The sequence below is a fragment of the Podarcis pityusensis genome (assembly GCF_964106645.2).
Source record: "Podarcis pityusensis genome assembly, chromosome: 2".
Lineage (NCBI taxonomy): Eukaryota > Metazoa > Chordata > Lepidosauria > Squamata > Lacertidae > Podarcis > Podarcis pityusensis.
The window spans coordinates 81,746,897-81,762,129 of NC_138029.1; the positions used below are offsets into that span (position 1 = coordinate 81,746,897).

The 15,233-nt window shown below is 44.5% G+C and overlaps 1 protein-coding gene across 1 annotated transcript in view; it reads right to left on the reverse strand.

Moving 5' to 3' along the window:
* SUSD3 (sushi domain containing 3) overlaps window positions 1-15,233 on the reverse strand; it is a 55,006-nt gene that overhangs the window by 15,709 nt on the left and 24,064 nt on the right. Inside the window, exons 2-3 of the mRNA XM_080996844.1 lie at window positions 11,446-11,634; window positions 3,576-3,723 (exon numbers count right to left, since the gene is read on the reverse strand). Coding sequence (XP_080852970.1) covers window positions 3,576-3,723; window positions 11,446-11,634 — 337 coding nt within the window. The remainder of the gene's footprint in view (window positions 1-3,575; window positions 3,724-11,445; window positions 11,635-15,233) is intronic.

The window sequence follows — 15,233 nt, forward strand, 5'->3', positions numbered from 1 at the left end:
GGTTTCAGTAGCACTGGCAAAGAGCAAAGCAAAGAAGAGTTTCAAAGGAAGGACCCCAAATATGAAGAGCACCCATGAAAAGAGACCACGTGACAGGCAGAAAATAAATAGGAAACAGTATTAAATCTGCAGGGGATACTTTCAATTTTTTATTTTTACTGCCATTCCTCTTTTTCTGCTACTGCTTTAGAAAGTATACACCCATCATGTAAACACGTATGGGACTGTGAATGAGTGACAGGGGGATGGGGAGCTTTTCATGCTCCTTGAGCTCATGGTAGCTTTTGACACCATCAGTCACACTATCAGGACTTCTGGAACAGCTGTGCAATTTGGATGTGGGTGGTTCTGTTGTGTGTATTTGCAATTGTAGCAAACAACTAATAAATCTGGAAAATAATAATGCATAGTATTAAATAATATCAGCATGGGTAAAGGTGCCATTTGGGAAGCAGGAAGTGTTTAAAATATGGTAAGAGCTTGTTGCTCTGTCCCAGCTCCTGCCAACCTAGCAGTTCGAAAGCATACCAGTGTGAGCAGATAAATAGGTGCCGCTGCAGCAGGAAGGTAAACGGCGTTTCCGTGTGCTCTGGTTTCCATCACGGTGTTCTGTTATGCCAGAAGTGGTTTAGTCATGCTGGCCACATGACCTGGAAAGCTGTCTGTGGACAAACACTGGCAACCCTCGGCCTGAAAGCGAGATGAGTGCCACAATTCCATAGTCGCCTTTGACTGGACTTAACCATCCAGGGGTCCTTTACCTTTCACCTTTTAAGAGATTGTGAACATGACAACTGCTGGGAGCAGAGCAAGTTGCCACATGCATTAACGAAGTGTCATTGCAGACAGACAGATGGGACAACTTTCACCAGAGTTCCAATAGCCACATTTAGATTACTTTTAGAAACTTTTACTGCGGTTTTCTGCAATAAACGCAGGAAAATTGGCATCACAAGACAAACTTCTGATTTTGAAGCAAAACAGTGTTTTGTTTTGTTTACCTTTGGCATACAGACTAAACCCACCCCCCAAAAGAAGATCTTCATGTGTGTGAGGAGGCTGCTTGTAGTGGATAAGAATGGGAAGGATCCAGCAGGGTACTAGGGATCCTTAGTATCTAATCCACTAAATGCTTGCATAAACAAGAATTTGGCATTTGGGAAAGTCCAATACAATTCTCAGGAGATGTAAGAACAAAAGACACGTGTCAAAAACCCTTCAATTATATAATATGGAAGCACTAGTATTTCAGAAATTAAAGTATAATTGCCATTATCTGCCTTCCTGAACAGCACTTATATAAACAAGCTGTGCTGCTGTCACTGGCTGTTTCCAGCTAAAAAAATAATTTAATTAGTTTCATGGCTTTCCTTCTTTTACATTAAAGCACTGACAACCCACCTGTTGCCCTCTCACCACAGGCCTATATTTGCAGGACATAATACTGATTAACTTCCTCCTCATACATAATAGTTAAATCTTTAACAAAAGGGACACATCTCTCACCCCTCCATGGTTCAGTCAGGTGATAGAATTAAAAGTCTGTTCTTTTTCTTGGTAATATTTGTGAGTTCTTTGCTTCTGCCCTATCTACATTATTTAAAAATCAAGGTGTGTTTGTGGCCTTTGTACGACCCTCACAAATAGCATTGGAGATTATAGGAAGCTGGGCTACACATAACATTTGCCGGCTGGAGATGCCACTGTGTTTCCCTCCCCAGCTACAAAAATTGTATACAGAAATTACACTCCATGCCTCTTGAAAAATCTCACACCTCTCCTTTCCCAGGCAATACCCCTAAACTTTGAGCCCCTCCTTGGGTATTTCTGCCTGGATAGAATGTGTTATTGAGCTCTGATAATGGCTTCTCCTTGGCTGGATCAAGGATAGAGAGGGGTTTGAGAATAATTTGGCATATATTGCTCCACCCACTCTTTCTTCTGGTCCTACCACTTGCATGTGGCCCCCAGAAGGTTGCTTAGAAGGGACTGTGGCCCTCAGGCTGTAAAAGGTTTTCTGTCCCTGCTCAAGAAGTTTCTCCTGAAATTATTCCTATTATAAATTAAATTTGTTACTGACTTCATCTTGCCCAGGGCAACTCATCTGTCCATTTTTTAAGCCAGTTCCTTGAGAAAAATTATGTGTGTGTGTGTTTAGGGTTGTCATATTTTTCCAGGACGCATCCTCTTTTTCATGGGTAGAGTCGTCATACCGATCCATAGTTAAAAGTAGAAGTCGGCAAATATATCCTCTTTTTTGCTCTTCAAAATATGGTAACCCTAGTAGAAACTACTGTATAAAGGGAAAGTATGTGGGTTAAACCACAGAGCCTAGGACTTGCCGATCAGAAGGTCGGCGGTTCAAATCCCCGCGACGGGGTGAGCTCCCGTTGCTCGGTCCCTGCTCCTGCCAACCTAGCAGTTCGAAAGCATGTCAAAGTGCAAGTAGATAAATAGGTACCGCTCTGGCGGGAAGGTAAACGGCGTTTCCGTGCGCTGCTCTGGTTCGCCAGAAGCGGCTTAGTCACGCTGGCCACATGACCCGGAAGCTGTACGCTAGCTCCCTCGGCCAGTAAAGCGAGATGAGCGCCGCAACCCTAGAGTCGATCACGACTGGACCTAATGGTCAGGGGCCACTTTACCTTTATACATTTGTTGGTCCAGCCACTTTTGTCCCTGGCCCTGCCCACCACCTGTGTGTGGCCTCCAGAAGGGAATGAGGCCCTCCGTCTGTAAAGGGACCCCTGGCCTAGTCTACAATTTGTTACTACAGGACTCAGCTGCTGCTGCTTACATCAGGGCTCAGAACCATTCTGGGGAAATGAAAATGGTGGTGGTTATTGCAGTAGTTTGCCACGCACTTCTCTTCACAGTGCCAGGCTGAGTACTGCCGCTCTCCAAATATATATTATATTAAAGGGAAGTCAGTGACCAGCCTCAGCTGCAGTGGGAGCCCAACATTTGCTTGCCTAAGCCCAGTCCTAATGTCAGGCCTGCTCTGTTCCACTGACCCTGCCTGTGATTGTTCAGCATGGTGTAAACATTGTTTCCAAGGCAGCAGCAGGAGAAGAATGGCTGCTGATATGGCAGGGAGTGATGCAAAGATTGGACAAGTCGTGGCTTCCTTGAGGTTTGCTGCCTCTCCCTAGACACAGCAAACACTGGGGTATCATCTCTAGAATTAAGCTGAGAAGCTGTCAAAATCAAACAATGCTTTAAACACTTATTTTGTTATCAGTTATTTCAGAGCCAAAAATGATGTGCAATGCTAGCACATAACTGGCTTTCGTCCCCTCAGCAAAGTACATCCCCAAATTTTCAGACACCGTAGCATGGGAAACCAAGGGAATCTTCCATTTTGCATGTCCATACTACACCAACAACAACATTGCAGAGGGTTGGATTAGATGGCCCTTGGGGTCCCTTCCAACTCTACAATTCTACAAGTACAGCAAAAATCTCAAAGAAAATCAGCAGTAGAACAATAACATGCTGTCTCTCGTATAGTTGAGCCTTCAAGTTACCTCTCTTAAACCTTTCCCCTGAAACGACTTTGCCTGTCAAACATGACATACCTTTGAGCTCTTCTTCTCTCACTTTTCTTAACACACTTGATAAGACAGCAGGTTAAAAAAGCCATCGACATCAGCAGAATAATGGCGCAGCTCACAATGGAGGCAATGACGGCAACTTTAAATCCAAAGGTTTCGTATTTGGATACAGCTGCAATACAGCAAACACAGTCAGAGATTGACATCCGCCCTGATATCTACCTCCTTTGTATTCCTGCTAATGAACCCCTCACTTTAGTATGTGCTGACAAGTGGAGTGTTTTGGCTTCAGTTCAACCTGGGAGCATCTCAAGGCAGACTATTTAAAAGCGTCCTATTTATAAGTGAGCAATGAAATACTCACAAGTAACTTGGCACAGTAACTAATCCTGCAGAGAAGAAGAAGAAGAACGGGAAAAGGAGGGAGAGGGAAGCACTCTGTCTATATGCACAGCTTGTGGCACAGGCCTGGTGCCAGGGACTGGCATTGTCAGGCACCCTGCCCAGAACCATGCCTCAATAAAGGTCCCGTCGCCAATTCCTGGAGTCTCCTGGTTGTGCTACTGCCCTTCTTCCTGCTGCTGAGTGTTCACCTTCCATCTCCAAGAAAGCAAAGAGCATGTACCTTGTCTTCTTCCTCTAGAAGGCAGTGCTGATTGGGCCCAGAGGGAACAGCCAACCAATCAGCAACAGCGGCAAGAAGAGGAAGTTAAAGTACTCAGCAAGGAGGGCACTGATAGAATATTTGCCAATATAGCCCATCAAATTCAGAACCGACACGGCCAGGGTTGGCCCAAGACATTTTGCTGCCTGAGGCAAAAGGCAAGATGTCTTTCCATGAACAGAAGTTGACTGAACTGGCAGCTGAATCTTACTTCGGCACTGGTGATGGGATAGCATCCCCCATATACCTGAAGCAGCTAGTCAGCGTAGGCAGTTCATGAGAAACATACATCTCTGCCTTCCGGCAGAGCAGAATGGACAGGTGGCTTGGGAGAAGCAGGCAGCTGCCGCTGCTGCCTAAAGCAGTTGCCTCATTTGGCCTAATGAGAGGGCCGGCCCTGGGCGCTGTTGTGGCACGCCAATCCAATTTGGAAGCAACAGAGCACACCGTCTCCACCAAGGAGGAGACAGGGGACTCCCCTGAGAAGGAGGCTAGTTCACCAACACAGGAGCCAGATATATGGAAAAACGTGACTCAAAGAAGTAGGAGGCCCAGGGTTCGCTCTGATTGTTTAGAAATACACAATCGCTTTGAGGTCCTCTCCCCTAGCATGGAAGACGAAGAGCAGACTCCATTTGAGGATCTCTCCCTCATTACAGTCTATCAGGTATATGAAGACGGGCAGCAAAGTCAGTCCTCAGGGAATGTGCAGGCGACCTTGGAACGGACAGATCACGGAAGAACCCCGACCAAACCTAAGAGGAGGCGTGTAGTGGTGATAGGGGATTCCCTACTGAGGGGAACAGAAGCAGTGATCTGTGGGCCTGACAAGATGTCTCGGGAAGTGTGCTGTCTCCCCGGGGCTAAGATCCAAGATGTAACTGAACGACTGCAAGGAATCATAAAACCCACTGACAAATACCGCTTCCTCTTGGTTCATGTGGGAACCAATGACACTGCAAGCAATAGCCTCCAGAAGATCAAAAGAGACTACGAGGCTCTGGGTAGGAAATTGAAGCAATTAAATGCACAAATTGTCATCTCATCTGTCCTCCCAGTTGAACAACGTGGCCCAGGGAGAGGGGGAAAAATAGTGGAAGTGAACAGCTGGCTTCGCAAATGGTGTAAACAGGAACGGTTTGGATTCTTAGATCACAGACTGCAGTTTCTTGAAGATGGACTTCTGGCAAGCGATGGGCTGCACCTCACAACGGTTGGGAGAAATGTTTTTGCCAAAAATCTCAGAAACCTCATCAGGAGGGCTTTAAACTGACTAATGTGGGGGAGGGAGACAGTGCTCCTGAAGGTAGAAGTCTATCAATTGATGAAGATGATCACCCAAATGTCATAGACCAAATGGAGCAAACAGCACGCAGACCTAGTGGTGGGAGGAAAAAATCCTTAAATAAGAGACACGGGGGAATGATTAATGGACTTCAATGTCTGTACACTAATGCGCAAAGCATGGGAAATAAACAAGATGAGCTTGAGCTCTTGGTACAGCAAACTAAATATGACATAATAGGCATCACTGAAACCTGGTGGGATAAGTCCCACGATTGGAATGTAATAATGGGGGGATACAATCTATTTCAGAGAAACAGACCAGACAAGAAAGGAGGAGGAGTGGCGTTATATGTCAGGGAGGTGTATACCTGTGAAGAGATCCAAGATTTAGAACCTCAAAGCCAAAGTGAGAACATTTGGGTCAAAATTAAGGGAGAGAAGAATAACAGTGACCTCATTGTGGGAGTTTACTATAGATCCCCAAGCCAAACGGAGGACATAGATGATGCCTTCCTGGAACAGATGGCCAAGCATGCAAAAGGAAGGGAGATAGTAGTAATGGGGGACTTCAATTACCCGGATATTTGTTGGATGTCAAACTCAGCCAAGAGCATCAGGTCAAACAGATTCCTCACTGGCCTTGCAGACAACTTCATTGTCCAGAAAGTGGGAGAAGCAACAAGAGGAACAGCCATTTTAGATCTGGTCCTAACCAATGTTGATGACCTGGTTAGTGGGGTAGAAGTGGAAGGATCATTAGGCACGAGTGATCATGCTCTTCTGAAGTTTACTATACAGCGGAAAGGAGCAGCCAAGCATACTAGGACTCAATTTCTTGACTTTAAGAAAGCCGACTTCATAAAACTTAGGGAAGTGCTGGGTGAGATCCCATGGACAGTAATACTAAAAGGAAAGGGAGTTCATGATGGCTGGGAGTTTGTTAAGATACTAAAAGCACAACGTCAGGCAATACCAATGAGATGGAAACATGGAAGGTGCCTAAAGAAGCCAGGGTGGCTATCTAAAGAACTTTTAACTGAGTTAAGATTAAAAAAGGATGTGTACAAAAAATGGAAAAGGGGGGTAACCACCAAAGAGGAATTCAAACAAATAGCCAGCACGTGTAGACACAAAGTCAGAAAAGCTAAAGCACAGAATGAACTCAGGCTTGCTAGAGAGGTTAAAAGCAACAAAAAAGGCTTTTATGGGTATGTTCGTAGCAAAGGGAAGAACAAAGAAACAGTGGGGTCACTCAGAGGAGAAGATGGTGAAATGCAAACAGGGGACACAGAAAGGGCTGAACTCCTCAATGCCTTCTTTGCCTCAGTCTTCTCCGATAAAGAAAACAATGCCCGACCTGAAGAATTTGGAGCAAATGATTCAGCAGAGGAAACACAGCCCAGAATAACTAAGGAGATAGTACAAGAATACTTGGCTAGTTTAGATGTATTCAAGTCTCCAGGGCCAGATGAACTGCATCCAAGAGTATTAAAAGAACTGGCAGATGTGATCTCAGAACCACTGGCAGTCATCTTTGAGAATTCCTGGAGAACAGGCAAAGTCCCGGCAGACTGGAGGAGCGCAAATGTTGTCCCTATTTTCAAAAAGGGGAAAAGAGAGGACCCAAATAATTACTGCCCAGTCAGTCTGACATCAATACCAGGGAAGATTCTGGAGCAGATCATTAAGCAAACAGTCTGTGAGCACCTAGAAAGGAATGCTGTGATCACCAATAGTCAGCATGGATTTCTGAAAAATAAGTCATGTCAGACTAACCTGATCTCGTTTTTTGACAGAATTACAAGCCTGGTACATGAAGGGGACGCAGTGGATGTAGCCTACCTTGATTTCAGCAAGGCATTTGACAAGGTGCCCCATGATATTCTTGTAAAGAAGCTGGTAAAATGCGGTCTTGACTATGCTACCACTCAGTGGATTTGTAACTGGCTGACTGACCGAACCCAAAGGGTGCTCATCAATGGTTCCTCTTCATCCTGGAGAAGAGTGACTAGTGGGGTGCCACAGGGTTCTGTCTTGGGCCCGGTCTTATTCAACATCTTTATCAACGACTTGGATGATGGACTCAAGGGCATCCTGATCAAATTTGCAGATGACACCAAACTGGGAGGGGTGGCTAACACCCCAGAGGACAGGATCACACTTCAAAATGACCTTGACAGATTAGAGAACTGGGCCAAAACAAACAAGATGAATTTGAACAGGGAGAAATGTAAAGTATTGCACTTGGGCAAAAAAAATGAGAGGCACAAATACAAGATGGGTGACACCTGGCTTGAGAGCAGTACATGTGAAAAGGATCTAGGAGTCTTGGTTGACCACAAACTTGACATGAGCCAACAGTGTGACGCGGCAGCTAAAAAAGCCAATGCAATTCTGGGCTGCATCAATAGGAGTATAGCATCTAGATCAAGGGAAGTAATAGTGCCACTGTATTCTGCTCTGGTCAGACCTCACCTGGAGTACTGTGTCCAGTTCTGGGCACCACAGTTCAAGAAGGACACTGACAAACTGGAACGTGTCCAGAGGAGGGCAACCAAAATGGTCAAAGGCCTGGAAACGATGCCTTATGAGGAACGGCTAAGGGAGCTGGGCATGTTTAGCCTGGAGAAGAGGAGGAGGAGGTTAAGGGGTGATATGATAGCCATGTTCAAATATATAAAAGGAGGTCACATAGAGGAGGGAGAAAGGTTGTTTTCTGCTGCTCCAGAGAAGCGGACACGGAGCAATGGATCCAAACTACAAGAAAGAAGATTCCACCTAAACATTAGGAAGAACTTCCTGACAGTAAGAGCTGTTCGACAGTGGAATTTGCTGCCAAGGAGTGTGGTGGAGTCTCCTTCTTTGGAGGTCTTTAAGCAGAGGCTTGACAACCATATGTCAGGAGTGCTCTGATGGTGTTTCCTGCTTGGCAGGGGGTTGGACTCGATGGCCCTTGTGGTCTCTTCCAACTCTATGATTCTATGATTCTATGATTCTAATCCAAACACAGCCTACCGCTTAGGTCTTTGCAGCCTGTTCAGTGCTAGATTGTTTCTTTATTCTTTCAGTCCTATGGAGGGTGGTCGTGGGGACACTAGGATGTTTATGAAGCCCTTGGTCGGACACCACATAAGTGGGTCACATGCTGTACAATCTTGAATCAATACAATGCATGCATTTGAATTTTTAAAGGAATGATATTAACAAATCCTAGAGCTACAAAAAAAAAAATGGGTGGGGGGAATGATGGGAGGCAAACCTTTAAAGAAGTTAATGGTTAGGACAGCTCTTTAATTTAATTGTATACTTCGCCTGGCAGCTGATATTTAACGGGTTATGTTTATGGATAACAGTGTCAGGGTTCATCTTCCCAGCAAGCAAAGCTATAATGCTGCCCAGGGTCACACTTTTCAAGTCTAAGGAGGTGCAAGAGATTGTCTGTCATCAATGCAATATTGGTAGACATACTTTTGATGCTTCAGCACACCAAAGAATAGGGATCAGGAAGGATCAAGGGGCAAACAATAAGAAAAGTGATACTCCTAATATTAGAAAGGAACATGTGTGGTATTTAACAGGGCTAGCTGTGAGCACAGACAGGTAAGCAGCAGTCATTGTCTGCGGTGCCATCCCGCTGGCAGTTTCACATATTACATTAAGGTAGAATAATTCCTAGGGCTGTTTCTTTCTGTTAGCTTGGATCTAGGTAGATATCAGGCACATGTGAATAATCTTTGGTTCTGCTATATCACCTGCTGCATCCACTAAAGTCAGCACACAAAACTAGGCACCCTTGATGGCTTGTACAAGGGTCAGTGGCGTCAAAACGGGGGGCGGGGGGCGGTGCGCCCCGGGTGCCACGTCTGGGGGGGGTGACAAGAAGGCACCCCACGGGGGCTCACGGCAGTGCGAGCAGCCATCGTGCTGCCGCAGCCACATGTGGAGGATCCCGGCTTCAGCAGCAAACTGCTATGTACAATGCATGTGAGGCGTCGCTACGTACGGTGCATGCACATGCACATACAACGTCGCACATGCGCCCTACGTAGTGACGCCCCGCCCCGGGTGTCACAACACCTTCATTCGCCGCTGACTAGGGTGGCCCAGTGTCCTCTCTCTGAAGGGCTATCAGATGAGAATCTTCTGTTTGATGGGCTGTCCACTCCAGCTGTGGTTTGAAGTTCAAGAACCATAAGAAAGGAGATCCAGGGCCATGAACATATTGGCCATCAATAGTGATATCAGACTAGGCAGCCCACAATCTACAGGTGCACCAGAGTGCAAGGAAAAGGAGGAACAGAACTGAGTATAATGCGCATATTGATTTATTTGAATAACTGGATGTCAAGACTTAAACATGGGGCTCAGATATTAAGAAAATATCTTATTAAGACACCTTCCAAAGACGGCTTTTATACTCTTTAGAGCAGCTGTTGCTGCCAGTGTCTTGCTGTGATTGGAAACACAATTAACCAGGAATGCACCACTGTGGTTCAGCTTTGCAAGCAAATTTCAGATGAGTGGGCAAGCCACGCAGTCCCTTGTCATTTTAAAATTAGATGTGGATGCACTTCCGGTCTATTTAGGATTGATAGCAACTTGCTGAAATCCTATGGCTTGGCTGCAGCCTCTTTTCCCCCAGTTGGACCATTACCACTGATGTAATAAATAAGAAAAAGCACAGAGTGAAAAGGGGCTAATATTGTTGCCATTTAAGGTCCATTGTCAATGTGACAGCCTCTTCTTTCTGCTATCTACCAGCAGTAGCCTAATTGCGCTTTACAGAACTATCCATATTTTTAGGAGATGAATCATTTTTTCCCCCAAAAGCCTAGCATTAAATTAAAGAGAGCGAGCGAGAGCTATTCACAGACAAGTTATATAAAAAATCAGCCTGATTGGTCAGACCTGCAGTTTTCTGAGAAAGGGTACAGAACACGTCTCACAGTTGCAAAAATGAAACAAGTACAAGGGTAAGCATTTATATCCCTCATAAAGCTCTCCTCTAGCCTTTCTTTGATAGTAGCTGGTGGTATCAGAATGTGACTCAAGTATTCTTGCATATGGTAGTACCATATTTTTCCATCTATAAGACGCCCCCTATTTTGGGGGCCTCAAAATTTAGAAAATAGGGGAGAACTGAGCTTTTGGGGAGGATTATTTGGGGGGGGGGGTTGAAAATGGCTCACCTGCCAGAATGCAGCACACAACCGCTCGCGTCACTTACAATTGCTGCTTATGATCTCGGGCTCGCACTTCGTTCTGACGGGTGTGTGATTTTCGGCATCTGCCCCCCCCCCCAACAATCAAGTGGCCAATCACCGCTTAAAAACTTGGGCTCACACTTCGTTCCGGCAGGTGAGCGATTTTCGGCATTGGCCGCTTGATTGTTTGGGGGGGGGGAATCCCGAAAATCGCTCAACCACCAGAACGTAGCAGACAACCGCTCGCTTCGCAGCTGCCTGATCGCCGCCATTAGCCCTTCTGATTGTCGCTGCGGCAGCCAATAGACAGCTGCCTTTGTTGCAACAAGTGGAGCGTGATTGGTGGCCGCTGGCAGCAATTGGGGAGCTGATAGGTGGTTTCTGTGACGCGAGCAGCAATTGTAAGCGACATGAGCGGTTGTGTGCTGTGTTCTGGAGGGTGAGTGATTTTCGGCATCCCCCCTCCCCCCAACAATCAAGCGGCCAATCGCTTACAATCTCAGGCTTGCGCCAAAAAATCATTCGCACATCCCCCCTCAGCACTACCCGTGTATAAGATGAGCCTAAATTTTTAACCTCATTTTTGGGTCAAAAAAGCTCATCTTATACACAGAAAAATACAGTAACAATCATTCACTGTCTCCCTACACATCCATCATCAGCTTTGCCAGTGTTATGGATCAAGTCGGAAAAGATAAGGTAAAAGAATTGTCCAAATCAGTTGGGGGAAAATACTTACGTTTACAAGAAGGAATGTCTGCTGTCCACTGTGTGCTGTTTCCTTTCCAAATGCATGTGACAACGCCTTGTCCAATCAGCTGGTGTTCTGCAGAACACTGGAATGTTATTACTGTGCCAACGGTGGTACCATTGCCATGGATTATCTGTGATGTGCCAAGGTGAGGTGGGAATATTCGGCTGCATTGTCCTATTAAAAGGAGAGAGTAAATAGCTGCTATGCTTTTATCAGCGTGTTCCTTCACCAGACCTGAAACATCTTTGGCATTAGCCCATTCCCGTATTACCATCAGATTAAAATGGCCATTGATATATGGTGCAGAACAGTGAAGACACATATGTACACTATAATCCCAAAATTCCTGCGTTCAGATTAACTCAATAGCACGCACACATGTACATATAAACACAAACACTGGGTGAGGCTAGCCTCTCAGCCTCAGTTTCCCATTTGCAATAGGGGGATAATGTGCTGCCCTAGATTACAGAGCTGGCAATAAAGATTACTCAGATGATGCATAGAACTGCTTTACATGCTTGAAATGTGCTCTATAAATGCTAAGTAGTAGCATTAGAATATCAGAGATGAGGGAGAAGATTTACTAGCTCTCGATCTCAGCTACGAAAAGCAAACAAGCTAACTGGATTGTAAGTGCATAGCTGTCAGACTCTGACAATCTCAAAAAGATAAATGGTGGTCCCTCTCTTCTTCAGCAAGAAGCCTGGTCCCTATCTCATGCTGAAAACAAAGCCAGGTACATTAAGTCAAGGATTTCCATATCTAAATTAAAGCTTTATTCTTAGAAGCATGTTCAGACACAAAGCAATTTATAAACACTTCACATTGTTGTATGTATGTTAAGGCTAAAAAGTATACTGACATGCTTTTCATTGACTAATTAAATAAACAACCAAACAATACAGGCGCTAAAAGCATCTAGTCTTAAACATACCACTACAGTATGTTTAAGGCAGCAATCCTATGCACGGTTTCCTGGGAATAATGTGCATACAGGGATATGTTTTTGAGAAAATGTGCATAGGATTATGCTGTAATTCAGTTTAATTGAATGCAGTGCTTGGTATAAATACTAAATTGTAAAACCACGGCATTTATTTCAAAGGTTTTAGCAGTATTGCGGCATTTTCTTCTATTCTGGGATTCACTTGAATAGCAATCTCTTTCATTCTGTACATATTAGGCCCGTTTTTATGAAGACTATGGTGCTCAAGTCTCCAGCTGCAACAGCAGCACCTTCATCACCAGCAAAATAAAAATGAAAGACTGGTACAGGAAAACCATTAGGAGTGTTAGACAATTACATCCAACTCATTTCCCAGTTTAAAATAAGTCGTGATCTTCTCGTTCCGTTTAATTAGAGGACACTTATCAGTAAAATTGATCACAGCAGTGCAGCGCATTCAAAATGAAGATACCATTAGAAGCGTTCTGCTCCCATGAACAGTTTTACACCAACACTGCCAGCCAGCCCCAAAAGAGCAGTCACTCCAACAATCCACCCCTTACTCTATGTCCTTGGCGTCACTAGTAAGTACACTGTTGGCAGCAGTCACGGCCATTACTTCAGCTGGAGAAACCCAGAATGGAATTTATCACTACATCAAACCTCCCTGTACAGCTGTTTACTATACTACTGAAAGAAGAAGAAGAAAAGGCAGTTATAGAGGGTGGCTACAACAAATGGGATCAACCAGTTTATGAAAGGAAAGCTTATGAATTTTGATGGAACTTGATCCTATGTTCAATATAAGCCACATTATATAATATATATTGGGGGGGACACAAGTGTACACATAATGTGAGGTCCCACAAGAGTTGTAGGGTTGTGTCTGTATAGGTTTCTTCAAGATGAAGAAGTCCGCAGCCTAAGGAGGAGTCTCCAATCACAGGTGGGGTGGTGTCAGTGAGGACAGTGGTGACAAGAGATATGATCTCTGGTGAAAGAAGCAAGATCAGCCGTCACATAGCAATCCAAAAACTGAAAAAGGGGAGCAAAGTGTGAGTCTAAGACAGGCTGGAAAGGAAGAGGAATTAAGAGTATTCTTCTAGGTCAGATCCTCAGAAGCTGTTCAGACTGAAGAACTGAGAAACATCATGGATGTCAATAATAAGACCTGCTGGCTCCAAACCAACAAAAGCTTCATAAATCGGCCACATACATTCCCTTTCATTAGCCTACATCTGACAGGAGTGGGGTGGGGGGCACTCGAGGTGGCTGGTTCTGAAGAAAACCTCACTCTCTGCACTCATTTTCTGGTTGTAATGCACAACCAGGCTGAGTAGGACAAAGTAATATGTGGACTGGTCCTAACAAAGAAAGCTTTATTGATTTGAGGAATGGGAAGTAAACAAAGGGGAAAGAGGGAAATCAGATGGGTGGACAAAAAGAAATTAAAAGATTCCAACTGTTCTTCCTAGGGCTGAATGCTGTGCAGAAAATCTTGACTAGTACTGATTTAGATAAGTGTAGACACACACTCATCACAACATATTAAAATGATTTGTCAAATGGTAAATTAATGTCCGGAAAATGATGTCCATGAGGTGGCATGATTCATTTTTTATCTGTTGTCATTTACCTGCAGTCGTATTTGTAGAGTAATTAAAAAGTATTGAGCTTGTAGGCTTTTCTTCCTGAGCCATGTATTTTCAAACATTAGCTTCTCCTGATCCCTTCAAAGAGTGCTTAGGACTAGTCAGTCGATGGCCCATTAAGCTACGTGTCCTTTGCCTGACAGGCCCTTCCTGCCCTAATAGTATTATGCCATTACTACTTGTATGTGTGGATTAGATTAAAAGGGGAGCCAATTTGTCACAAAGGGTGTGTTTTTGAAGATTTAATACCTGTGTTCAAAAGAGCATCTCAACATTTAAACGTCTATCTGAAAGCTGTTCCAGTGACTTAGCTCTCTGATCTAGAGAGACAGCTAAGAATCTTCCTTGATCAGACTCAGTGTTTCTTCCCTGGAACTGAGTTGGATTCAAACACGCCAAAGAAGGCGCTCCTGTGTCCTACTTTACAGAGGGCAATGCTCTCTTTGAGGGACTTCTCTCTGAAGACTTGTCTAGTCCAGGTCCAACTGAAAGATAAAGGACCCTAAGATGAGAGAGTAGGGAAGGACCTTGAAGTCGCCCATCAATATCTCCATCTTCTTTGCCATGGTGAAATGTATTGTATTTCTACATTGCTTTTTTTCTTAAAAAGTGTTTAGGGGTACTCTCATTTTGACTCAAGAAAATACAATTTTGTACTTCAAATCGGGGGAAATAAATATAGTAAATTACACAGCTGACAGCTCACAGTAACTTCCACATTAGCATGAGGTTGTGTGCACTAACATCCTCCTGATTCCTCTGCTTGTGTCTGAGACTCAGGAAACACCAGGCAAGGAAATGAAGCTGCCATCAGAGGTGGAAACTACGAAACTGACCAATCACCATGCTAGATTCCATCTCCTACTTCACACATGAAACGCTCGCTTCCATCTGAGACTCAGGAAACACCGTGACAGGAAATGAGGCCGCCATCAGGGGTAGCAACGGAACTGATGATTCACCGTGCTAGAGAAGAAACTAAATTTTTAAAGTTTTTTCTCCCATTAGATTCACAAAATGTTTGGGGGTACGCGTACCCCTGTGTCTCCCGAGAAAAAAAGTGCTGGATACATATAAATTAGCAAATTTAATGCAATCCAGTGCCTCGTTTGCCCTCTTCTTTACTGGTACAGTTCCTCTACCTTGTGGTTATCCTGAATCCAACTATCCCT